This window comes from Zeus faber (genome assembly GCF_960531495.2).
Source record: "Zeus faber genome assembly, chromosome: 20".
Lineage (NCBI taxonomy): Eukaryota > Metazoa > Chordata > Actinopteri > Zeiformes > Zeidae > Zeus > Zeus faber.
Genome location: NC_137207.1, coordinates 18,332,229 through 18,359,412, shown reverse-complemented (window position 1 = coordinate 18,359,412; position 27,184 = coordinate 18,332,229). Strand labels below are relative to the sequence as shown.

General features: G+C 47.3%; 1 protein-coding gene across 4 annotated transcripts; it reads left to right on the top strand.

Annotated features, from left to right (window-relative positions):
• pax2b (paired box 2b) lies at positions 1-27,184 on the top strand (the record flags this gene model as incomplete). 4 transcript variants are annotated; one of them, XM_080021482.1, is made up of 10 exons in its annotated part: positions 1-49; positions 1,620-1,785; positions 2,788-2,985; positions 6,636-6,715; positions 6,867-6,986; positions 14,051-14,226; positions 17,486-17,600; positions 24,901-25,002; positions 26,747-26,833; positions 27,044-27,120. In XM_080021482.1, 10 exons carry the CDS (start codon positions 7-9, stop codon positions 27,118-27,120), a joined length of 1,164 nt encoding a protein of 387 aa, XP_079877608.1. The 4 variants fall into 4 exon arrangements, with proteins under 4 accessions (XP_079877608.1, XP_079877607.1, XP_079877605.1 ...); XM_080021481.1 differs by having other exon boundaries at positions 7-49; positions 27,063-27,184; XM_080021479.1 differs by having other exon boundaries at positions 7-49; positions 6,867-7,043; positions 27,063-27,184.

The following is a 27,184-nucleotide window of genomic DNA, read 5'->3' as shown; positions in this document are numbered from 1 at the left end:
TATCCGATGGATATTCACTGCAAAGCGGATCCCTTCTCGGCCATGCACCGTAAGTAGCACAATCTGACTTCGAGAGGCGCGTCCTGCGCGCAATGCAGACCCTAATATTATCTCGTCGCATAATAGAACATTGATTTGCGGGTGTGCATGTGGGCCTATTTGTTTTCTAATTTAAGCTTCATGAATAGGGCAAAGAGACTCATATATCTGGCCTACATATGAAAATATGAGGTATGTGTATATATATATATATATATATATATATATATATATATATATATATATATATATATATATATATATATCTTTTTCTTTTTTTTTAAATATTTTGTTACTGGTCACTGCATTTGTTTGTGTTCCACCTACAACACTTGCCACCATCATTATCATTTAATAATGAGGAAGGACTACAAATAATCCGTTAAAAAAAAAATCCCCAAATTTAAACTGGTCTTTGAGTGTAAACAAAGATTTGTGGTGGTCATAGTAAAGTATATACAAATATTATATTATTCTTATGACAACCACGTTGATGTCTCTGTTGTAACAGGAGCTCCAACTTTGGGCTAGCTTGTGTATTTGTAATGTTGCGGCTTTATATGTAGGCCTAAATAATTCACAGCTTCTACGTTTTTTTTAAATAATACGTAATATGAGAAATCAATGTCGTTTAATTATTTACAATTACCGTGCAAGGAAAATGAAAGAGCGTGCAACTTAATAGTCAACTCGAGCCGCGCACAAAGAGAACTGAACCACTTTGTGTTTAAATAAGAGTGGGAAAGCCTGTGAGACTTTAAAGTCTGGAAAAAAAAAAAATATAATAACAATCAAAAATGGCTCTGGCTGTTGTGGATTGATATGATTACAAATATAAATAAGATCCACATAACAACAATGATCTAAATAGTCCGAATAAAGTGGCGTTTCATTTTTTTTCATTTTTTTTATAACAGGCCTTCTTAAAAATGATTTCATATCAGTAGGTGTCGTAGAAATATGATTTTATGGATCAATATTTTTTGAAAAATATACATTTAGAACAAAACATGAATTTAATTAGTTTAGAAAATGGTATATTTAAATTTCTATATAGGCCTATTTGTAATTATTTGCACCAAAATAATATATATATTATATATATATATATATATATATATATATTCTATATATGTATATATATAACATTTAAAAAAGAAAATAAAACTATATATATATATATATATATATATATATATATATATATATATATATATATATAATATATATTTTCTACTTTTTAAAATTTAATTACCTTACAAGCTCACCTGAAAAACCAAACCCCCAAATTTAATCAAGGCAACCCTACATATAGCTCTTTAAGATTTTCACCTTCACGCCAATAAAACCCAATTTCCCCCAATTTCAATTGTATTTTTCGCCCCTCGTCCACTCACAACGCACACATCATCATCATCATCATCATCATCATCATCATCATCGGCAGCAGCGGCATCATCAGCATCAGCATCATCAGCATCAGCATCATCAGCATCAGCATCACGGCTCGTGGGTCCACACAGGCTGTATGTAATGTTACGGTGTGTGTGTCCCTTCCCGTGCTGTTGTGTCCCACGTAGGGCACGGGGGGGTGAACCAGCTCGGCGGGGTGTTCGTGAACGGCAGGCCGCTGCCCGACGTGGTCCGCCAGCGCATCGTGGAGCTGGCGCACCAGGGCGTCCGGCCCTGCGACATCTCCCGGCAGCTACGGGTCAGCCACGGCTGCGTCAGCAAGATCCTGGGCAGGTACGAGTGGAAATCTATTTAGGTCCAATAATAATAATAACAATAATAATAATAATAATAATAATAATAATAAACATTTATTTATCTTAATTATAAACATATATTAAACATATATATCGCAATTTACATGTAGAAAAAGAGGAGCGTCTAATGAGCGTAGAATGCTATGACACCATGTGTTGATCATGGCAATAGCAAGTTTATTTGTAGTGTTTTTAATACACAGCGACAATTCGAAGTGCTTTACACGAGGGATGAAATGCATTATATAAAACTCAAAGAGGAATAAAATTATATAAATAAAAATCTAAAACCGGATAAAAAAACACAATCACAGATTTGTGGAGGGAGCTTTGTTTATAGTCAAAATACGCAAATAAGCCAGTGGAATATCACAGAATAAAGCACTGTGTATGTATGGATGTATATATATTCTGTATATATTGTATTGTTTAGACTGTTAATATTTTTTTTGATACTCGTCTGGTTGCACCACAATGCGCTAACTATTACTAAGACTAATTGGTTGTATTTTAAAATGTACTTGGCCCAGTACACCGATTCTGACCCTGATGTGTGGTGAAGATTGTGGCCCAATAATGTCAAGTGTAGTTTGGAAAATGGCAGAGCTAGCCCGCGGACCAGCGATTGTACACCCCGCCCCCTCATATACCAAAGACCCTCCATTTAATAAACAAAAAGAAACGACCGTGTTTCTGGGACCCCAGTCCTGGAAGATATTTATTGTTGGGAATGATTTGGTCCAAGCTCCCACACCTGTCTTTACTATAGACAGGACTGTACTTTCACTGTGACCCCCCCTGGGGGTCCCCGGACCCCAGGTTGAGGACCACCGGTATAAACCATGGAGAGACGACTGTGGGGAGGTGGGGGCTGGTAATGCGTTTTGATCAGGCATCAAACTGTATTCATGTGGAACAACAAATTTAATTGTGCGTATTACCACGTAGCCATGTCTTTTAGTTATTTTCATTTTTTCAGATACTACGAGACCGGCAGCATCAAACCGGGCGTGATAGGGGGGTCCAAACCCAAAGTGGCCACTCCGAAGGTCGTGGACAAAATAGCGGACTACAAAAGACAGAACCCCACCATGTTTGCGTGGGAGATCAGAGACAGACTGCTGGCGGAGGGCATCTGCGACAACGACACCGTGCCCAGCGTCTCATCAATAAACAGGTAGCGGCAACCCATGCGACGCGCGTCTGATTATCAAAAGAAAAACACAATAAATTATACGTCACACATGAATATGTTCGAAAATAAGAGTTGTTCATTTAAATTTAAAAGGGAAATTCAATTGGAAATCTTTTTTTTATCGTAGCCTCCTAGAGTAGGCCTACAATATATATATATATATATATTATATAATTTTATTTTCACCAACTTCCTGCACATGGTTTCGATCCTTCTACAAACTCCCTCAATAATCAGCACTTCATCCCGGACCGGGGGGATCCGTCTGGGTGAAAACAGATCAATACTCGGTGACCGAATCCAGGGGCTCCATAAAACAGGGCAATTTTCTGTAGCCCGTCTAATGTATGCAGCATCCCAACACCACAGCACGCTGTATGAACACTGTGAGCTTGATCGAAAACAGGGAAACAGGTTTCGTGTAATAAGAATAAGAGTAAGAATAAGAATATGAATATGAATATGAATATATTATTATTATTATTTTATATTTTAATATTGTTATATAATAATAATAATAATAATAATAATAATAATTATTATTATTATTATTATTATTATTATTATTATATATTTTATTATTAATAATAGTAATGTAAATAATAATAACAATCAAAAACAATCTCGACCAAGTCAAATCGGAAGTGACGTTTCTATGTCGGAGTCGTTTGTGCGCGTGATAACGATCGAAATAATTCTGAACCTTCAACATTCGGCATCACGAGCGACTCCTTTAAATAAATAAATACATAAATTGACAAATATATTTCGAGGCTTTATTATGGGGTGGGTGTTTTTTTTAAGTTTTTTTTTTACAGATTTGTATAATAACAACAACAATGATAATAATAATAATAATAATAATAATAATAATAATAACCGTTAATGATCATTCATGAACAGATTTCAACAAACCCAAGGACAATAGCGAAATCTAATAACGCGAAAAACTTTACGATTCAGTTTCCAACATCAGTGTTCAAAATCTCAGTTTACCCACCGGCAAATAGGCTTAGAACCGTATAAGCAGTGAACTGCATTTCCTAAATAAATAAATAAATAAACCAATACATCAAATTCAAAACGAGTTAAGCATAAGCTCCGATCATTTCAGAGCGTGAGCTGTGGAAAGGTCTCTGAGAGAGAGAAGGACCCACCTCCACCCCCAGCAACCCCTCAACCTCCACCCCCACCCACCCACCCACCCTGCCTCCCCCTCTCCCCCAGCAGAGATCCCCGGTGATGAACTTTGGTTAAGAGGCACTGTTCCATAGAGCCAGCATCAGCATTACATTTTAATGAGTTGATGTGAGAGCGTGGACAGCTTCACACAAGACATCTTTTAAATAGAGAAAGGCAGAAGAAAATTCATTTCATGCTTCGTGGTTACTTAAAAAGCCCCCATTTAGGCAAGCTCAGACACATGTACTGTATGTGATAAATGCAAAAATGGACATTAATATCATTAAAAGATTTCCATAAAGTTTTTTCTAATTAAAACTCTTTTATTTTCCTTTTGAAAGAGGAAGCTTTTGTGTCTTTGTTTATGCAGAAAATTAAACCGTGAAGACGTGGAACTGAGACTTTATTAGGCAAATATGAGAATGACTCTGAATGAAAATCAGTGCATAAAGCAGATTGTTATATTTTTAAGTTCATAAATCATCCTTTCCCCATATAAAAGACTGGATACTGATATTTAACCATATGATCCTCTATCCATTGCCACAGACACACTCCAATATAGCAAATAAAGCCATGAGGAATACACAAAAATAATGCACACATTTTAAATGTCAAAAGGGGGAGGGGAGTTGCAGGGAAATGAATTAATCATTCGATTAGGTTATTATTCACATTGTTTTTGTTCAGATTCACAAGTTGTTCACAGTTTACAACAACTAATTGAATAAAACAGGAGCCAGCAATCGCCACGCAGTCTAATGGGTGTCATGGCTTGTAGCAGTGGGGGAAATGCAGTGGTGGTGGTGGCGGTGGTGGTGGGGGGGCGGTATTACCCAGTCAAGAAAAAGAAAAAAAAAAACCAAAACAGACAATTTGGGGAGAGGCGAGGAGAGCGGCCAAAGCCTTTTCCAGATGGATGGCTCTGACTGGGAGAACTGGTGGGTTTGTGTGGCAGACGCTCTGACCTCAGGACGGCGGACAAAAGGGGAACGTTCCATTTAAGCACCGTTTGGCTGCATGCATTATTAAACGTTACAGACCCAGTCGCCGGACGGTGCGTGTCTGGGCCACCGCAACAAAAATACAAATAAAAATAAAAAAAATAGACTCGAATAGAAGATAATAGAATTAAAAATGCCAACAAGTAACCCCCCCCCCCCGTAGACATAAAAACGGTCCTCAATGCCGCTCGATAGTATTGATCCAGAGCTAAAGCAATTTTAATATTTCTTGGGGGGATTTTCAGCAACGGCCGAGTCATTAATTCATTCTCCCCAAATTGCTTATTCAATATCAAGAACATGGATACCAAATAAAGTCTTCGGGATTTATGTCATGCGCACGAGTCAAGGGGTCGAATAACTGTTACAGAGAGGAATAATAAGAAATAATAATAATAAAAAAGAAAGAAACGAACGAACGCAACGCATCGATGGGCGGTCCCCGGAAAGGCTCCGGGGGGGGGGGCCCGGACAGTGTTGGGTGTATTCCTCCGAAACCCCTCGGGCGCCCGACAATATCGATACCCGCGCGACGCTCGGGCCCGAGTCGGAGGAACGCCGGGCGGAGAAAGCACAAATAAGCGGAACGTTTTCCGACCGCTTCATTAACAGCGCAGGTGCGTGGCGACGACGCCCGGGAATGAGACCTTCTCCCGTCCTTTGACAATACAACCCCCCCGTGCGCGTGCGTGATGGATAGTTTCAAAGTTTACAAATGATTGTGGCAGCCCCCCCCCCCCAAACCCCACCCCCCCTCACCCTGAGTGCCATTCAGATTAAAGGAATCTAATGCTGGCGTAAGCTTGTGCAAGGCAATAAGGAACTATCGCTTTCCTGTCACATATAATTTATAGCTTTCTATTTGCATCTGTTTGCCCCGTGTGACTAATCCCCAACTTTTTCCTCCCGGAGCCCCGATCAATACCCCCCCCCCCCCCTCTCGTCCACCCCACCCCAGCACCGGAGGGGGGGTGGGGGGATGGGGCGGGGCGGGAGGAGGCCGCCGCTTCCACAGACTTCTTTTGAAGCCCGGGAAGCAGCGGAGAGGACCCACGGTGGTCTCGCACGCAACCTCCCAAACTCCATCCCCGGTAAAGGGGGGGGTGGAGGTGGAAAGAGAGAGGGGGGGGGCTGATTAGCCGGGGCCAGGTAGGGGCGGTGAAGCCGATCGTTGAGGTGAACTGACGTGATTTCATGCTTTGTTTGCGAGATCACCGAAAGGACAAAAGTGCAAGAACGTGGATGTCTCTTCTGGCCACGCGGGACGGCCGTCCATGTCGTGGGCGTGTCGGGTTTTGACGGGTTAATCACAGGATCCTCGGGGGGGGTGTGTGTGTGTGTGCGCGCGAGAAGGGGTCGCATACTGTGGTCGTACTGTAGCGCAAACGGAACGCGCAAACCGCCACCCGCCCCGTCTACATCCTCCCCTGTCTCCGTGCTGTGCAGGATCATCCGAACAAAAGTCCAGCAGCCGTTCCACCCGTCTCCCGACGGGACGTCGCTCTCCACGCCGGGCCACACCATAGGTAAGGCCGCTCGCGCCGAACCCTCCAACAGCTGTTCACGTTGGAAGATTCCCACGGTTCGCCGGCGTAGCTGGCCACCGGGGAGCTAAACGCCAGACGCTCAAATTGTGTGTTTGTGCCCCGCCCCCCGCCCTCCCTCCCTCAACCCCAGTACCGAGCACTGCGTCGCCGCCGGTAACCAGCGCCTCCAACGACCCCGTCGGCTCCTACTCCATCAACGGCATTCTGGGAATTCCACGGTCAAACGGAGAGAAGAGGAAAAGAGATGACGGTAAGAAGAGATCATTTTTTTTATTATTTGGGCTGAGCATAAAATCCATTGGAAAGTGTTAAAATGTACAGGGGGAGGGAGGGGGGGGGTGGGTTGGATAAATCATTTGTTTCATTTCAAGGGAGAAAGAAAGGAACCAACGTGCAGCCCCTCAGCTTTACACCCCCCCCCACCCCCCACCCCCCATCCCCCTCCCCGGAAAGCGCTTTAAATCACGGCAGATCCTGTTTTTCTGTCTTTTTCTCTGCCTCTCCTTTTCCAAGTGTCAACGTGAGCGCGCCAATATGGCGAGGAGTCTCTTTTTGATTTGGAGACACGACCTCCGCTGTTGTCTCCTGCAATTAATCTTTATGGAAGTGATTAAGAGGCTTTAGATAATTACATGTCAAGATGATGTAGCCAGCCACCCAGGTCAGTCACGGGAAGGCGTGGCGCGCCGTGGACGAGGGTTCTTCGACCGAAACCCGATCAACGGCCAAAAACAACGAAACAAAAAAAAACGCCGCTGAACTTGCGGGGGTTTGCCGGAGGGGAGCGGTTGCCCGGGGCGAAATGGATTATCGGTCGTGTAAGCACCGGGCTCGCGTGATGCCACCGCATCGGCCGCTGATGAGAACAGCTAAACAGTCGTATTGGCAAACCGGGAGGCCCCCATTTGGAGGCGTTTTGTCGCGCAGAAGCGACTTGCGTGGCCCCGGAGAGCGTGTACCTCAAACGGTTTTGGGGGAGGACGGGGGTGCGGTGTTTTTCGGAACGGGCGCTAATCAGGGCACGGCGGCAGTTTACACAGCGTTTTCTTTGTTCTGGCATTTGAGCGCGGGGCTTGCGGGATATTGAGTGGAATTGATGTTTTATGTGTGCGCGGGGAGGCAGGATGACTAATGACCTGTCAGAGGTAGATTTCCTGGCAAAGATATGGAAAAAAAACGAAAAAAAAAACCAGCATGACGTAGACGCGGCAAATGACATAATCAAGCCCCACCCCCCTACACCCCCACCAACCCCCCCCCCCACCCCCCACCTGCCGTAACGCCACAGCGTCTGGTATTCTCCGAGCGTCGGGCTTGACAGTCTCGGGAGCGGGCTCTCGTATTAGCCAGCGTGTAATGTCTCGTCGCCGGGTGATCGAATGCGCACATTTCTATGCAGATTGCCGCTGAAGGGCGAAGCGGCATTAAAGGGCAGGGGGAAGAATAAGGTGGAGAGGGAGAGGAAGCCGCGTGGCAGGCGGTGGCGGAGGTCCTCTCGCTGACAGCGCCATGTTTTTGCGGCTCCTCCGTCCCAAATGATCCCCCCTGATGGGCTGCCATTTCTGTGATTTAGGGTGCTCGGCCCGGCATTACGGCGAAGGAGAAGAAAGCCTTGTGTGTACCTGTGTTTGTGTGCGCGTGTGTGTGTGTGTGTGGGTGTGGGTGTGGGTGAAATATTTGCGGTGGTGTGTATTTGTGTCGGGCGGGGGGTGGAGGTGGGGGTGGGGGAGCATCAGTGGCCGTGGTGGTTCTTATATACTCTCCCAACCTCCCGAGACGTTTGATGCCCACCTGGAACCACAGGGTCAGGGATACTTTATCTTTCCAAAACATAAACCCCGGGCCTTGGCTACACACACACACACACACACACACACACACACACACACACACACACACACACACACACACACACACACACACACACACACACACACGAACACACACACACACGAACACACACACACGTCGTCGCTCAGCATCAACACAGTGCTTCAAAAACAATGTCTCGCCTCAGGCCACAGTTTGTAAGAATAGTATATTACACACCGCGTTCCCCTCCAGATAGCGTCGTCCCGCTGCTGTCTGCTGCTCGCAAGCGTTACCCAACCAAAACCACCCAACGCCGGAAATCGTCCGTCCGTCAGGCCGGGAACGACACGAATACAAAAAAAAAAACAACAACAAAAAAAAAACTGATTAAAGCGGGCGATCATTCCGCAATATTTTTTTTTTTCAGAGTAGTGACCGTTACCAGAGCGTTATTTCTGAGTTATTTGGCAACGGGCGGGCGTGTAGTCAGCTAATTCCTGGATTAAATTTCCCCACAGCACAGGAGCCTGAGAATGCCTGAGCCCCTATTTAACTTGGGCAAGCCTCACGATGATTATGGCACAAGTAGTCATTATCAAGGGTGGAAAAACGGGAGCAAAAAAACGAGACGGAGAAGGGGGACGGGAGGAGGAGGAGGAGGAGGCGGAAACAGATTGGCGGTGTGGTCCAGAGTATTTGTTTTAGGCTCGCAGCGCCGCCGTGGCTCGCCGCCAAGTGGGGAGACAGCTCCTAAGTTCCGAGTCAGCGGTGCCCTTTAAAAAAAGGGTCCCCATTACGGCGGGGATGTAGAGATAATGTAGTGTGACACACGTTATGTACACTGGGTCTCAGGAAGAGGCGCTTCAGGGACACAGGTGTCATAAGACCCATTAATCTGCTATTGTCACGTGTTATTGCAAATTAAAAGTAGCATGTTACACTTGGCAGCTATTGTTGCGACGGAGAGAGAGGGAGAGAGAGGGAGAGAGTGAGCGGGGGAGAGAGAGAGAGAGAGGGAGAGCGAGAGAGAGCGAGAGAGAGAGAGAGAGAGAGAGACCTCTGGAGATTGAGTCCGCGGTGACCACGGGCGTCCGCCGGGCGCCGGGGAGCAAAGTGACACGTATGAGAATTTGCAATTCTGCAGAGAAAAGCTATTATCTCACAGATTAAGATCCGAGTACCACCCCCGCCCGCCGCCGACACCCAGCCCCCGAGACACCACCGGCCCCCACCTCCAACCATCCACAACCCCAACACCACCACCTCCATCCCTCGCATGGTTCGATTAAAAAAAAAAAAAAAAAAAAAAAGATGAAAACAATAAAAACGTCCTCTCCATCGGCTAATTGGCGGAAGAAGTAAATTTTTTAACAGTAGTATTATAAATAAATGCACGTCGGAGTTCATTACTTTTTTCATAAATGCGTTTGTTCATATTCTTGTTCCTCGGTGAATTATTGAATAACTTGTTGAACCTTGAATTGACCTCTTTCGACCGTTTCGTTTTATTTTCTAAGAGCTGACAAAGGGGAGAATGCCAGGCCACCAAGTGTGTCCACTCTCTCTAAGTTGTACCGCACGTCTTTTGAGAGCCGCCCACAAACTGCACAGTTCCAATTTGTAAGTGGCGGCGGGGGAGGCGGCGAGGGAGGAGGCGGGCGGGCGGGCGACCGGGGGTCCTCTTAATTTTCGACGTTTTTTTTTTTTTTTTTTTAAAGCTCCGCGCGCCATGTCGGCGGCCCCTTTCTCCTTGATTTATGAGAGAGACGAGAAGAAAGAAATTTGGCGCGATAAAGACGATCATCATATATTTCTGAAGCCAAACAACAAAAGGCGGTGGCAGTCGGGATGAATGCGAGTCTGTGCTCCAGTAACTGTTGAATTAATTACGCCTCGTCTTCCGAGCCGCCCGCGAGAAGTGAGCAGTGAGTAGAGATGAGCGATGGGATGCCCGAGTCCCGGCATCTGTTTGGAGCGAGGAAGGCAACGGTGGAGGGGGGGGGGGGGGGGGGCAAAACAGGAACTCCTCTCGTGCCACAATGTCAGGCTCGCCGCGAAACCCCAAATTAGATTGATTGAGACTTCAAACGCCGCGGAAGAAACATCACGGGGTCCGCGCCCCGGCGTTCTCCACCCGAAATATGAACTCGTTTTTGCCGCCGTAATTACCTTCAATGGACGCGATTCGGCTTTGTTTACATAGCCCTTCCGTTCAATTAGGCGGCGAAAAAGCTCGCCGAAGCTCCTCTCATTCCGCGCAAATGAGTGTTAATGTGATTTAATTTAGCGAGGAGGAAAAAGAAAAAAATCGAAAATTGAATCCGACGACTAGATTATTGGATGTGCATTGCGAGGAATGAAGGACAATGCGTCACGGGACGTGAGCGTATGTATGTTGACATGTTATTTAAACGCGGGGCAGACAGGAGGGGATAAGCCCGTTCGACGGGGAGCGGCTTTCTGATGACCCCGAGGTGCCGGCTCACCTCGCCGCGCCGCCGGCGAAGAAACACCCGCCTCAAATACCATCTGGAAGGTTCCGTCTCTCCGGCTGGGCAGACCCTTCGACGGCGTCCCAAAGCCTTCTCTGCTCTGCGATCTTTCCCCCTCTGCCGCTGCTTATTATTATAAGCAGCGGCAGAGGGGGAAGCAGACCGGCGGGCGGACCCCCGGAATGGGCACCGAAAAAAAAAAAAGAATCGCATCGTGGGGGGAGGCCCCCCGCTGGGGGTCGCGACCTCTGGGTGCCAGGCCCAGGGAGGGACGTCTGCTGGCCAGAGCCGGTTATCTGATCTGATGGAGGCCGCTCCCTCGTTACCGAGTGTTAATACGGCCGCATGTCAAGACGAATACGCTCAACTCGGCCGATGATCAATACGCCGGAGCGAGGTGCGGGAGCGCGGGAGGGGGAGGACACCCCCCCCCCCCCCCGCCCCCTCCTTCCTCCCGCGGCAAATGCACGAAAACGCACAAACACACAAAGCCACCGCGGTCAAAGATTACTGGTGTTGTTGGGCAATTGAGGAGATGTCACAATAATGGAGCTGCGTGTCGGGGGAGACGCCGGAACCTAATTTGGTTGCAGGGGAGGAGGCGGAGGAAAATGCATCCACAGCACCTCCAGGAAGGCGCGACTAAAGATCCTAAACGTCTCCCATTGCCGCAAACCCCCCTTCGCCGAAAAGTCTGCATGGGCACAATACACATTGCAATGTTTTTTAGACCTGACTCCGAATGTAATGGATGCTCTAGCAGCACGGAGCGTCTCCTCCATTCAGGGTGGTGGAGGAGGAGGAGGAGGAGGAGGCGGTCGAGGAGGTCAATCTGGGACTTGTGGTGTCATGTGGGAAGTGTGTTCCACAGCGGGGGGGGTATTGATCATGGCTTGTTCCTCAAAGTGGCTAATGGAGAGTAATTAATGACTCTGTTTGCTATCGGTGAGAACGAAAGGCGGCGAGTGCGTTTCGGTGAAGTGACGACAAAAGGGATGAAAGTTCTTCACTCTTTGCGATGTCACTTTATTGGTGCTCCGCCTGTACTTTTAAATGCCCGCTTTGCCAATTGGTCATTTCACATCATTTCATCCCCGCCCAATCAGATCGAGGTCGGAAATCTGAGCTCAAAACGTGACCGAGACACCAATGTGACACCACCGTGGCCTGGGTTAGGGTTAGGGTTGGACTGACTGCACTTCTACAGCACGGGAAAGTCATACCGATATAAAGTATAAAAAAATGTAATAATTCAATTTGACAGCCTATTTAGAGTTGATTTTTTTTTTTTTTTTTTTCCCGGTCGAAGGACTCCGTTTGATGATTCGGCTGTGTGTGTTTACCATAGCGGCCATGTTGCTTTTTTTTTTTTCACTGCTGCTATCATTGGAGGAAAATACTATTTGTCTTTCACAAGAAGCAAGAAATGCAATGAAATCTTAGAGTATGGCCCTTTTTACGCCGACCTAAGCAAATAATCCCATCTGTACTCGTACTGGTACTTGTAATTAGGGACAATACTTGGTTTTGATGGCAAAATACTCTCTCCAGCTCTGTTTTAGTACTCGCATAAAGTGTGCAACAGCTGACCGGTCCCCATATCAGCCATCTGAGAACCATAGAACACATGCACATTGCAATACATGCTCACATCATCTCATTCTCTCATCCCAACACACACACACACACACACACACACACATACACACACACACACACACACACACACACCACTCATTCCCGGGTCTTTTTTTTTTTTTTTTTTACAAGTGTAAAATACATTTAGTTCCGCAGGTTCATCCGCCGGCCGCAGCCGGTGAAAAAAGGTCAAGCAGCAGAACAGAGAGGCAATAGCCCTCCCAAATGGTACCATCACGGAGACATGATTGATCAATTGAATTCCTTGGCAGGGGAAAAATGCAGGATTAAGTGGAGTATTATACGCACAATGAGTTGAGGCATGATGTTCATTTCAAGTTCATTTCAGCTCCCTCTTGCCACCAGATCGGGCAATCAATAGGAGCCTTGCATATCATATATCACCGCGCTCACACCGAGGAGAGAACATAATCTGCCACAAATTTAGAATGACAGATTTGTAAGGGGGCTGAAGCTTGCCGGGGTCTGGGGGATGAAGGCCAACAAGACGCAGCAGCCAGGGAAAGGTGGGGAGGGAGGGAGCGAGGGAGGGAGGGAGAACGGGCGTTGGGGGTAGGGGGGGTGGAGGTGGAAGGCTCCGTGGTTGACAGAGGGAAGGGAAGGGGCGAGGAGGGTGGTTTGGCAATGGGGTGGTGGGGCTGAGGGACTTGGGGAAGTTGCAAAATAAAAGACAAGGCGCTTCTAAGTGCACCGTCCCTCGGAAGAGACCCAAATATACCTACCAAATAAATACCATAAATAAATACCAAAACACAATGTTTCATCCCCTTGCACAGCCTCCTCGACCACTCTCACTGAGTGGAACCGGTTCTCTTGAGCCAGGCTCTCGCTTCCTTTGGGGGCAATAGTGGGTGGAGGGATGGCGAGGTTGTTGTGGGGAAGTCGGAGTTGGTACACTAAACGAAAACACTCAGCCTCGACTATAAAGGTGCATTAACGGGCGGGTCGCCGCGTACATTGCGGTACACGGCCCCCGCAATATGCGTGTATTTGGAAGTGATGGTAATCCATCAACTGCTGCAGAGCTCTCACACCGTGATGTTGTTGGTACTGTGGAGGCGGCAGGCTCCCTGGCACGAAAAAGGCTTGTGAGACTCCACCGTAGCCGGTGGCCTCAACAAAGCCGTTAAGATGTGCTGCTGCTGCTGCTGCTGCAAAAAGAAATCGACCCTCACCGAACCCATCCCCTCCGTCAGTATCCGTCCGCTCCACCCCTCTGCGCCTCCCAAAGAGAAGGGCGGGGAGGAGAACATCAAAAAAAAAAAAAAAAAAAAAGCAAAGCTTGCGGCGGGCGCGAACGGCAAATGGCTTCCAGGGTCAGCATCTCGATTGTTGCTCTCTCTCCTTGTAGATGGTTCAGATGGTTCTGGCCCAAACAGTGATTCTCAGGGTAGTGTGGAGAGTTTACGGAAACACCTGAGGGCAGATGCGTTCACTCAGCAGCAGCTGGAAGCTCTGGACCGGGTCTTTGAAAGGCCATCGTACCCGGATGTCTTCCCCACCTCGGAACATATCAAACCCGAACAGGTTAGTACCGCAGCCGTCCGTACCGCACCCTCCAACCTTTTTGTCGTGCGTGTGTTTGTGTGTGTGTGTGTGTGTGTGTGTGTGTGTGTGTGTGTGTGTGTGTGTGTGTGTGTGTGTGTGTGTGTGTGTGTGTGTGTGTGTGTGTGTGTGTGTGTGTGTGTGTGATTGTGCATGCCGTTGAAGTAAGGAATCCGAAACCTCTGAAACCCCTCCCCCCAGAAAAGACAGCCGGACGCTGGGCTAAACGCATGAGACGGCCGCACAGTAATTCCTCTGGATTACAAACCAGCATGTAAAAACGCTGGAGGGATCACCGGGAAACCTCCCACACACCGTATTGATTTTGTGATGAAAAACACAGTCCTCGGATCCCCTATAATTGAGAATAACAATAAGGCAACATGAAATTAATCAATACCTAGATTTTTCTTCATCCTCGCTGTTATTCAGCTATCGCTTTTTCTCGTGCCCTGGCTTTCGCGATTGCCGGCGATTCGCCGCCAACCCAGCGACAAGTAGTAATTAAACGCGGGCAGGGAGAGAATATTAATGTGGGGCGCGTTAAGGAAATATCTTGACATTTATTTCAAACGTTGCATTAAAAAAAAGCCTTTGTTTTATGTCCGCAAAACCCCTCGGAGAGACAGAACACACTCACCGCTGCGTATCCATCATAAAAAAAATAAATAAATAAATAAATAAAAAACAACATTAAAATGAAGCGACGTCGGATCATAAAGCCTTCCCTTTCACATAGGACAGACTGGAACATTACATATCCCAGTTCCTATTAAAAGCTCGGGGCTTATTGCAATGGATAACCTTTATTTACTTTCATTATACTATTAAACAACAAGAGACTATTAATTTCTCCCATGAAACTATAAGTTGGACCCATAAAGCGAAGGCAATCGCCTAATTGAGTTCATTTTAATTTCTCTCCAATCGGGGCGAATTACGCAGGTGATAAATCAGTGGGACAGGCCTCACCTCCAGAAGAGGGCCTAATTTGTAGCTAATTACAAAACTGATTTCCACTGGAAGATCAATACGAAAGCGAATTGGAAATGACTTGCAATCACAAAGAGCGTCAGCGAGAGTATTAAAAGGCGGGAGGGGAAAAGGGTAGGACAAAAACAAAAAAAAAACAAAAAAAAGGCGGGTCGGTAGGGAGGGGAGAAAAAGCGAGGGCGAAAGGAACAGTCCAGAAAAAATCAGCTTTAATTTAACGCGATATTAATCAGAGGACTTTCCCCTTTCATGGGCTTCTCACTTCTCGCCCCCCCCCCCCCCCCCTTTTTTTTTTTTTTGGAAAATGTGTCGCTATTAGCCAGTGTCTGGGTTCTGTTGCAGGGCATTAAAAACCCATTCTGGAGATGCAAAACTCAATGGATTGACCCCTCCCACACTTCTGCTAGCCATTTGGTCATCCTTTTCAAATCTTTCTCCCCCGCCCCTCCTGCCCTTCTATCTGCATGATAAAAACGCCCGCTCGCCGTCCGATGGGGCCGTCCAGAATAGAGGAAAACATCCGACATTGTGCCGGCAAACAGTTGTAGCGGACAATTAGAGTTTATTGGTGATAGTGGCAGACAAGGGTGAGGTCGCGGGCGTGGCCCCTGTGGGAGCGCGGCCCGCAGGAGCCGCTCAGACACCCGGCGAACGTTGTCAACACACAGACTCCGGAAGTCGCATCTCATTTGCCCCAGCCCGCTGACATCTGTTGGGAGGACCCCCCCCACAAAAAAAGTAGCTTGACGACGGATCAGGAATAATATTTTGATCAAGCTGTAGGTTACAGACCGTAGGGAGAAAACAGTTTATGTGGAAATCAGTTATAAAAAATATTTGTGCTGACGGATAAACTGAACAAGCGGACGAGGCGGGAGCGTTAATCTGGCGGCGATCGCTCGTTCGTCAATGTTTACAAGAATTTGCGCAAGTGACCCCATTCAGCGATGAAATTTAAAGATGGTTTATATTGCAAATTAAAAGCAAAAAAAAAAAAAAAGGTGAATGGTGCCTCTGAAAAACGGGGGGCCACATGGTGCGGCGGCAACAAAGCACAACTGCTTTCTCCCTTGGCTGATCAGGGCAGAGCACAAAGGGCCAGCTGACGCCTCGGCTTTTCAGCCTCCTCAAAATCCCACTTCCTCTCAGACAATACCCAAATGCATTCATGATATGCTTGAACTGCCACCCTGCAGCTTGAGCACACGCACGCACGCACGCGCACACACACACACACACACATACACACACACACACACACACGCGCGCGCACGCACATACAAACACATAGACCATAAGACCAAAGTGCACACTGATACACAATCACACATATGCACGGACACAAACATACACACACACACAGACACACACGCATGCATACGGTATATACATAAAAACACATACAGACCAAAATGCACACACATACAGAAATACACACACACACACACACACAAACACTCACATATGGATGCATGCATACATACATACAAACAGATACAGACCAAGATGCGCAAAACATACAGAAATAGACACACACACACACACACGCATGCGAATATACATACATACAAACACATATGGACCAAAATACACACACGTACACAAATACACACGTTCAGCTGCACACACACACACACACACACACAAACACACACATGCAAATATACATACATAGAAACAGATACAGACCAAGATGCGCACACATACAGAAATACACACACACACACACACCCACACACACATACACACATACACACATACATACACACACACATGCATGCAAATATACATACATACAACATCCGTATGGACCAAAATGCACACACATACACAAACACACATACAGCTGCACACACAAACATACATACATACATACATACATACATACATACATACATACATACATACATACATACATACATACATACATACATACTGTACATACATACATACATACATACATACTGTACATACATACAGTACATATGTACATACTGTACATACTGTACATACATACATACATACATACATACATACATACATACATACATACATACATACATACTAAAATAAAACATACATTTCTATACACTCGTGCACAGACACACACACACAATGACACACAATGCTCTCATAGAACTTAGATAACACATAGGCCTGTGAGGACGCCTTAATGGAGGCCGGGCAGGGAGGGTTTCCATCTAGGTATTGTTTGCTTGTGTAATGAGTCAACTGTCCCTTTTCCCAGGCTAATGAGTATTCGCTCCCTGCCCTGAATTCCGGCCTGGACGAAGTCAAGCCCAGTTTATCCTCCAGCGCCAACCCAGACTTGGGCCCCAGCGTGTCACAAAGCTACCCTGTAGGTAAGATCAAGTGCCATAGAAGTAGACCATTATGCTGCCTGGCCACAGCTTCAGCTGAGGGGATTAGTTATTTGTTTTGTTTTTGTTTTTCTGCTTCTGTTTGTACAACAATGTAAAAGAAAAAAAGAAAAGAAAAAAAAGTTAAGTGAAGTAAAAAAAGTAAAAAGGAAAACCCCACAAATAACCATGCTGTTCTTAATTTGCTACCTGGCATTTTTACAACCAACAAATTGAAAAATAAAAGCAAACCAACGTAAACCAAACTAAAGTAAGTGTGTAGACTTTTTTGATACTTCCTCTGACTCTGAGCTGAAAAGGTGGTGCACGTCTGTGATTTGAGCTGTGATGTTCGCCCCAAAGTCCTCTCCGTCACGTACTTGCTGAGCAAGCAGCAGCGCGGCTCGGAGAGAGAGATGGGGGGGTTGGGGGGCGAGCGAGGCATTTTGTCAGTGTTGGACAAGGACCCTCGATGTCAGCACAGCGGAGCTATGACCGTGGAACAGAGCGAGGTCCCGAGAAGACGAGAGGACCGGTCGCGTTAAATACATTTATACATATGATATATATGATCTATATATATATTTTATTTTTTACCGCCTGTACCGCTGCGTTGCCTTTGTGATTTGTCCTGTCTCCACTTAGAACTTTTATTACGTCCACTTATTAAAGCGAAGCACGAAGGCAGGCGTCGTACACACAGGTTGACTGTTCGCTTTGGCAGTTCTGCCGCCAACCGTGTTGTTCTCCCTCTCGCTCTTTCTCTCTCGCTCTCCCTCTCTCTCTCTCTCTCTCTCTCTTCCTCTCTCTCTCTCTCTCTCTCTCTCTCTCTCTCTCTCTCTCTCTCTCTTTCTCCCTCTCTCCCTCTCTCTCTCTCGCTCTCCCTCTCCCTCCCTCTCTCTCCCTCTCTCTCTCTCTATCTCTCTCTCTCCCTCTCTCTCTCTCTCTCTCTCTCCCCCCCTCTCTCTGTATTTCTCCCGCGTCTCTCCGACTCTCCTTGTCACAGTTAATGACTGCCTGGCTAATTGAAATATCGCTTCACCGTTGCCGTGTTATTAGCAGAAAGAAGGTTAAGTTAACCGAAAGTTTACGATTACTGTCACTGCCACCCCACCCCCACCCATCTCCAACCCCCCCACCCGCCCATCTCCCCCCGAGATTAATACACAGGGCTTTTATTAAAAAAGTCATACAATACATCACCCGCCATCAAAGGCAACCAGTTTTGTTTTGTTTTTTTGTTGGGGTTTTTTTTGCGTGGGGGAGGACAGGATGATTGAAAATTGTAGCAGCCTTCCGAAAACCGCCCCCGCCCCCACTCCACCCCATCCCTTTCCGGAATGATAGCCGAGCGGCCTTATGAGGGACCAAAGGGCCCTTCACTCGTTAATATGTGGGAGGTAGATTTCCCCTGTAAGGCCGACCTCGTGAGAAGAAAGGTGTGTCTGTGTGTGTGTGTGTGTGTGTGTGTGTGTGTGTGTGTGTGTGTGTGTGTGTGTGTGTGTGTGTGTGTGTGTGTGTGTGTGTGTGTGTTTTTTTTTCCTTTGTGCCCTGATGAGTCCTATGAAAGCAGGTCTGATTCTACCAGCTCACTGCAGGCTGCTGGCTTTGTTTCCACCTGGGATGTTTTTACTGTGTGTGTGTGTGTGTGTGTGTATGTGTGCGTGGGTGTGTGTGCGTGCGTGTGTGCGTGCGTGCGTGCGTGCGTGCGTGCGCCCGTGTGCCTCCGCGAAACACTTTTCCTCTTGTGCCATACAACAGTTTTGCGCTGCTGCACAATATGTCGGAATTGGAAAATAACAGAAGTTTTCTTTTCACACGGCGACCAATGTGTGAACGTGGCGCGAAATGAACTCCTTTGTTTTATTAATTATCAGGAAAAGCTCATTTCCCACACCTTAACTTTAGAGTTTGGTTTTTTTGGGGGCATATCGCTTGAAACAGAGTAACACAATCTCACAGAGGCAAAGGTGAAGAGAACAAACGGAGCTTTGACTTGTGTTTGGTAATTAGTATTTTGTGTTTCCTCTGCTTAGCTCCCCCTCAGTGGCTAAAAGGTGATATTCAGGTGTGTGTGGTCCCTCTAATGGCTGAGCATTACAGTTTGCTTGCCGGCGATAAGCCTTGCACAGGAATTTTAAGCCTGTGCAAAAAGGAGAAGAAAAAAAAAAAAAAAAAAAAGTAGAAAATTATCTACAGCATTTAGGCTGAGATCCAATTTCAAATTAATTGTGCATTTACGGAGACAAGAGGGGAGGGGGAGGTGTGTGTGTGTGTGTGTGTGTGTGTGTGTGTGTGTGTGTGTGTGTGTGTGTGTGTCTGTGGAGGCGGGTGGTGGGGGGGGTTGGCGTCAGATTATGTTCAACCTTAAAATGCTTTATAACACCAATTAAAATGCCTACAGTTATTGATCTTGTTTATTTTATGTCCCGGAATTTGCATAATCTATTAAAAATGAATGATTCATGAAGTGCTCATTGCCAGAGATCTGGATTCTGGGTGAAGTGAAAGGCTTGAGAGATAGGAATCTTTTGTGTCCTCTGCTTATCCTATTAGGGCTCAAAAGTACCCGCGAAGCAGGCTCAAATAAGAAAGGGATTTAAAGGCATTGTGCACATCATCGAAATTCAGAGGCAAGAAGCCACTTCCATTAAAATAGTTTTTTTTTTTCTCTCTCTCTCTCTCTCTCTCCCTCCCTCTCCTCCACATTAATGCAGTATTACCTACTAAATAGTCCCTATTACCCCATAAAAACACCAAAGGGCTCCGTGAATATGTGCATGGGACAATTGCATATTGTGAGGTAATTTCTATTGTTGATATGGGAAGTCATTTCTTTGATGAATTCCCTCCGAGAGATGGATTTCATTCGGGGTGCTTCTTATTCTTGTTCGGCGAAACTGCTTGAAATTCATACTGTGCGAGTCTTGGGGGTGAATTTATGAATAGCCGAAGGAGGAGCTGAGAAGTTATTTTGTGTGTGTGTGTGGGTGTGTGTGTGTGCGTGCGTGCGTGTGTGTCTCTATTTTGAAAAAGAAATGGAGAGATGGCAGCGATACGGCCAAATTGTCCACTATTTGATTTTTGATTTTTTTTTCTGGGTCTCTGTAGTTCCTGAAATTAGTTCCCGCTCCCACTCTGCGTTTCCTCAAGAGCGCCTCAGACTCTGAACACCGGGGTCAGTTCTCCAGAGCCTTCAGCCGGAGTTTTACACCCCGCTCTGTGGAATGATTACGGACTGGTTCTCTTCAAACGTTTTCCCCGCTGGGCCTTTCCTGGGATCCCCAGAGGGGTTTGCTTCTCCATGTCAATGAGAAGGTTCTTAAGGACCCTCTTAATTAAACACCTCATTCAGAAGCCTCTCAACAACCTCCTTGAGAACCTTTTTAAGAACCCTCTTAAGACCCTTCTCAATAACCTCCTTCAGAACCTTCCACGCGACGAACCTTCGTCACAACCTTCTCGAGAAGGTTGTTGCCTTTTCTTTTCTCTTTTCCCCAAACATTTATCAGAGGGAACGAAAAACAAAACAAAAAAAAAACAAAAAAACGGTGGTCAGGCAGGAGCCGCAATCCGAACCGAAATTTTTAACATTCAATTAAGGCGGCGAAGAGACTATTCCCGGTGCGAACCATCCGCGATGAGCCCCGGACGCCGGCGCTGTCTGGTGAGCGGCGCACAGGGCTCAGGCGGCGAACCTGCCGTCAGTGATGTGTGGCCTAATGACAAAACCACTCGCCTCCCGTCCCACGAGGGGAACTTTGGGCTCGGGCTCCGAAATTAATGCTTATTTCGTCTTCACAAAAGCAAACTAACCTTTGAGCACACATTTGATAATGAATGACTTTCAGTCGTTGTTTTGGGAATTAAAGCAATTTGGCTCTCCAAACATTCTTTACTTAGTCGTAATTAATTAGACGTGCAGAGATTTTGGGCCGGTGATAAATTGCCCCACGTCGCATATAGCCTAGAAATTGGAGGTCAAAGAATTTTCGGTTGTTGTTGTAGCAAACATGAAGGTGTCCCTGTCATGGTAAATTTAATACTCTTGCAAGTAAAAGAGTCATGCACAAATGACTTCGTTTCTGTGCCAAATAAAAAGAAGGTCACCCGGATTTCTCTCCGGTTGATGTTTTAAGAAACCCGGCGAATTTAAATGCCCGGACCACAGATCACGGGAGCGTGCTTCCGGTGGCGCGGCTACGGGTTGAGCCCGCTGGATCCGTGTCCTTCAATGATGTTTGTGAAAATCTAAGAAGAAAGCAGCGGCGGGGCGTCCCTCGGTTCTTGGACTTTGTTCTCATTCCGTGGTCGTTTCTCGCCAAAACCCTTTCCCGGCGTCAGGCTCTCTCAAGGTGAATTATCCGGCTAAATATTGCCGATAGAATTCAATATTTCGACGGGACCCAAAATCGGACAACGGCGTACCTGCGGCTCAATAGAGCCGGTTGCGAGCCACTTATCAAATTAAGACAGAAATCAACAGGCTTTCGTCACGGCGAAAGCCAAAGAAATCTTTGAATTGATTTGCGCAGGGAGGGAAAAGAGGGCAGAAAAAAAATAAATAGCTCGATTTGCTGGCGTTCAATCTAAGAGGACTGTCACTGGCGGCACACAATATAAAGAAGTTTTTTTAATGAGACCCGCATCTCTGTTGTAAAACAACAATGGCGAGGAACCAGCTAATGAGGCTATCATCGCTGTACAGAGAGTTTTTCTCATCTGCCGCCTCGCTGAAAGAGGCTTTATAGGGCGAACATAAACAAGAGTTTGGCAGCGGCTGGCAATCCCGGCCAACTGCAGTTTGCGACATCGAAAAAAACAAACAAGGGGAGAAAAACAGGGCCCGGTCGGCCTCGCCGCCGGGCCAATTATGAACCTATTGAGCAGTAATAAAAAAGCTCTTACGTATCAAGATGCTTTACGTATTTTCTCTCCGGTATCTTCATGATTAATACTTCTGAGGACCTGGCCGTGGGAACCCGCAAATCAGAGAGCACTTTGCAAGATCTATGGAGAACGAGCCGGAAATCCTATTGATGTCGAAGTTTGGTGTTATTATTAGTGTCATCGGTAACTCACTTTCAAACGTGGGGATCAATTTTATTATGGGTTTTCCGATGAGGGTGATAATTAGCTGCCGCCGTCGTACGGGGAAGGGCCCGACGAAGTGAGGGGCTGGCTGCGGGGCCGGAGAGAAAAGCACGCGTCGGAGTTCATCGTCGCCGATTCGGCTCGACCTTTTCAACGTTTAGGCCTCATTTTAATTTGCTGTCGTTATAAACACAGCGTCCGGTGTGACTTCAACTCACAGAGTCTTCAGTCTGAGCACTTTGACCAAAAGGCGCTGGATCACTCCCACATAAAACACTGTTCACCGCTCGGATTGTCAGATAATAGGGGGCAGTTGCAGGGGGTACGACACGAGCGGTAATTCACACCATGGTATGTGTCGTCGTATTTTGGGAACGGATGCAGATGATTGGCGTTTTGCCCTGCTGTTTTCAACATCTAAATGTGTATGTGCATAACACTGCCTAGGCCAGCAGAACTGGACGTGCTTGTTTGTGTTGCTGCCTCTCACGCTGTGTCTGTATGTATCTCTCCTCCACTCTGGCAGAAGCCTTCATCCTTCCATCCTCATCACGCATTACAAAGGAGCCGTACGAGGCCTCCATGGCTCCTTTCACCCCAATCTCCTCCTTCTCTGCCTCCTCCTCCTCCTCCTCCTCTTCCTCCTCCTCCTCCACCACCTCCTCCTCCCTGTCCTGCCTGGGCCTTGCGGACCTCCAGCCCTGCCACCCTGCCTTTTCACTGGAGGCACCAACCCATTCATACCCCGGTCCCCAAGGCCCCCGCAACAGCCAGTACGCTCGCCAGCCTTTACTAGCAGGTACTTCCGCATCCAAGGGGAACAAAAATCCCTCCATTTAAACAAATTCATATTGGCCGCTGTTGATGAAGATGAGCAAAAATGTGTTTTAGAGTGAATAGCTGGAAGATTCCGCGCTCAAATTGACAGAAATCTAAGATTCACAACGAGAGACAAACGAAAACCCCCACGCAGAATAAATGATGAAATGTTTAATGCAGACGTACAGCAAATAGCCAGTCAACGGTCGGATAGGTTACCCTTTTATCGGGGCAGAATTATTAAGAAACTGCCTTAATTTGTTTTTTTCCTCGCTTTTTCCTCAAGAAAAGTCTCGAATTGGTGTGTCGAGTACACTGTCTAGAGGTATTTATTTTGTTCCTCTGGAAGCATGGAGGTTTTTTTTTGTGTTTTTTTTTTTACCTTCATACGCCCATTGGTACTGGCTGTTGCAGGGACATGAAAACACGGCATGCTAGTCATCGGTACCACCTGCCAATAACCCGCTAACCCCGCGGCACAAACCGAGAGCAGGACGTAAAATCCTCAAAACGTGTTGTTCCGCCAGTAGGAACCGATTCACGCCCGTGAATTTATCCGATACCCTCTGTTTTAAGGGCCGCGGGCCCCGCGGCCCCGGCGCCGTGCGGCGGCCATGAGGTTCTCCTCATTAGAGCCCGAATGAGGGGACGGCTGACAATGAAGCCGGGGCCCTCTTCCGTGCCGCGCTCGGGCCAGACCCGGGCTACAGCCCCAAACGTCCCCCAAACGCCCAGGGAGAACACTGAACCGTCAGCGCCAATTAAAGAGCTGAATGTGGAGCATCTGAACCCGGGCTGAGCGACGCTCCGTGCGCGGAGGGGCCCGAGCGCGTGGTCGTTACAGCCGCGCTCTTCCCGGGCTATTAGAGAGAGAGAGAGAGAGAGAGAGAGAGAGAGAGAGAGCGATAGAAAGAACAGAAGGGGGAGACGAAAGGTTTTATGGGGTGCGGAATGGGTTCTATATTTAGATGAGATGGAATGGTGTAATGAGGTGAGCTCTTCGGCGCAAACTGGGAGGGCTTTTCATTTTTCCGCCCGCACCCGGGGGTCGCGCGCTCCCGCCCTCGGTTTACGTTCCGGAGGGGCGCAAGGATGTTGTTTTTTACTCGTCCCGACCCGCCGCGTTAATGAGACGCGATTGATTCCCCGACAGGACAGCAGATCGGAAAAAAGGGCGGCGCGGAAAGAAGGCTAGGCCCGGGAAATATTACCCGCGCCACCGACGCGGTCTCGATAAGCTGCGATGTTTACGGACGGGCGCCAAATGCGGTGTGATGGGTGGCGGAGCATTTCTACTTCTATTTCCTTTTTAACTTTGATTTCGGTGTCAATAATTCCTCGTTTGTTTTTGTTTGTTTGTTGTTTTTTTTTGTTTGTTTTATCTCCGCAGGTCGGGATATGGCCAACACAACCTTACCAGGGTATCCCCCTCACGTTCCCCCGACAGGCCAGGGCAGCTACCCGACCTCCACACTCGCTGGAATGGTTCCTGGTAAGCATCGAGGGGTTGGTCACTAACAAATGTAGTTTTTTGAGAAGTACAAGGAGTAACCCCAACCCTAACCCTATACACAGCGGCAATGAATACTGCTCTATGGGTTTAGAGGCGTCCGGATGTCCACTAGGGATGCGGTATGTTATTGAACCGTGTTATTTATGGCAGACTACTATAAAAACATTTTTTACACCTTTTAACTTGAATAAAAAAAAAATCTTCAATATAAAGGTGCCGAAAACCGTACCGTTACCGTGGCCCCCAAACCGTGATACATACTGTACCGGACCGTGAGCCCACTGTACCGCTGCCTCCCCAGTGCCCATGTTGCCTACGTGGATGATCGGGTTAGTCTGGCTGTATCGCCGATCCCAAGCGAGGTGGAGTACAGCCGCTCTCTTCCCCCTCCCCCCGATTGGCTCATTATCTCCACCCGCAGCCGCTCTCCACCGGCCATCGATAAACAGCCTCCTCGGTCGCCTAAGCCCTCCCCTGCCGCCGCGCTCCAGAGCATATCCCTTTTCCCTCACTACTTAACCTGCAGTTCGGGTTCACGGCAAACAGTTAAGGGTCAAAAAGCAGAGGCGCGGGAGCCCAGTAAATATTCAAATCGCTATCTCTCCGAGGAGGTCAGGCCCGTGTTTCACTGCGGTGAGACGCGGTGATGGATGCAATTTATATTTATTTTTTTATCTCCCGCCGCACGCCAAGCGCTTGCTCGTGGAGCCGGCCAGCGGCGGCGGCACAGTGGCACCGGCGGGCAGCGCCTCGCTTTGAGGCGATTAACCCAGCGACTCACGACCTAATCACACCGCGCATCAAAGGGCGTCGGCCGCTTCTCCAGAGCGGGGTTCTCACTTAAGTCCATTGGTGCAACAATGGAAACATATAGGAGACTTGTAGGACAAACTGGAAAAGTGCTCCCCACGCTCAAAACCACTCACGGTTCCGTTTCGTCCATCGTGTCGCTTTTGGGTGGAAACGGCCGAATCGCCGGAGAGGGAAGTGCACGGCACGGCCCCGTGGCGCGCCTTTTTATTTTCCTCTCTAGTCGCTCGTGGCCCAAAAGGCAAACAGCCTAAACCCCGCAGCTCGTCGCTTGAGACGTCACAACCCAGCCGATCCAGTCCCCAAACCGCGGAGATTTACCGACGGCACCGTTAACGCAAAGCCCGCGTCCCGGCAACTTCCCTTTTAAATCCGGCCTTTATTGTGTCATAAAGAAAAAACAACAACAAACAAACAGGAAAACATGTTGAGCCCGTGGCAATGCGCACGACTGTCACGGCTTAAGTCGCTTCCCGCCCGATCCAGCTCTGCCGCGGGTAAAAAAAAAAAAGAAAAAGGCCGGAGCCGGGAGTGCAGGGGCTGGAATAAAAGACGCTAAAATACTTCCAGGAGGGGTTGCGAGATTTATTGCCGCGAAAATGTGTGGATGAAGCTGTTTATTACCAGAAGGTATTATGGAATAGACCGGCGGATGAAGAATGGCTAGATATCCACAAATGGGACAGGGAAAGCTGCCTCGACTGTCGCTTCCCGCATTGTTCACTGTTGCATAACTTAAGTGAAATGAAAAAGAAATAAATTACTTGCTTCACTGGCCGCACATAGATGACTATCACCCCCCCCCCCCCCCCTCAAATTGCATCCTTTCTGAATGATGAGAAATGAGTTGCACGGGAGAAGGTGATGGTCGGGCGCATTGAAATGCTAATTGATTTGCTGTTTTGTTTTTCAGGGAGTGAGTTTTCGGGGAACCCCTACAGTCATCCACAGTACGCAACCTACAACGAAGCCTGGCGGTTCAGCAACCCAGCGCTACTAAGTGAGTAGGAGCCACGCAGGACCAGCCAATGCGGGAAATAAAAGCCGTTTTGAGTTAAACGTCAAGACGAATCCAAATGCAAATAGCAATAATGATAAAAATAATAATAATAATAATAATTGCGTTGGCTTTTCAACATTAAATGTATGTTATTGTTTACATTGTATTGGGTGGATGTTTGAAATGGTTCGTTCTTCTGTTAACTTTCAGGTTCCCCTTATTATTATAGTGCCGCATCGAGAGGCTCCGCCCCTCCAACTGCTGCCACTGCCTATGACCGTCACTAGTTACCATGGAAACCAAATCAACCTTCAGGACCATGGCCTCAGCCTCCATATTGCCCCGGTGTGA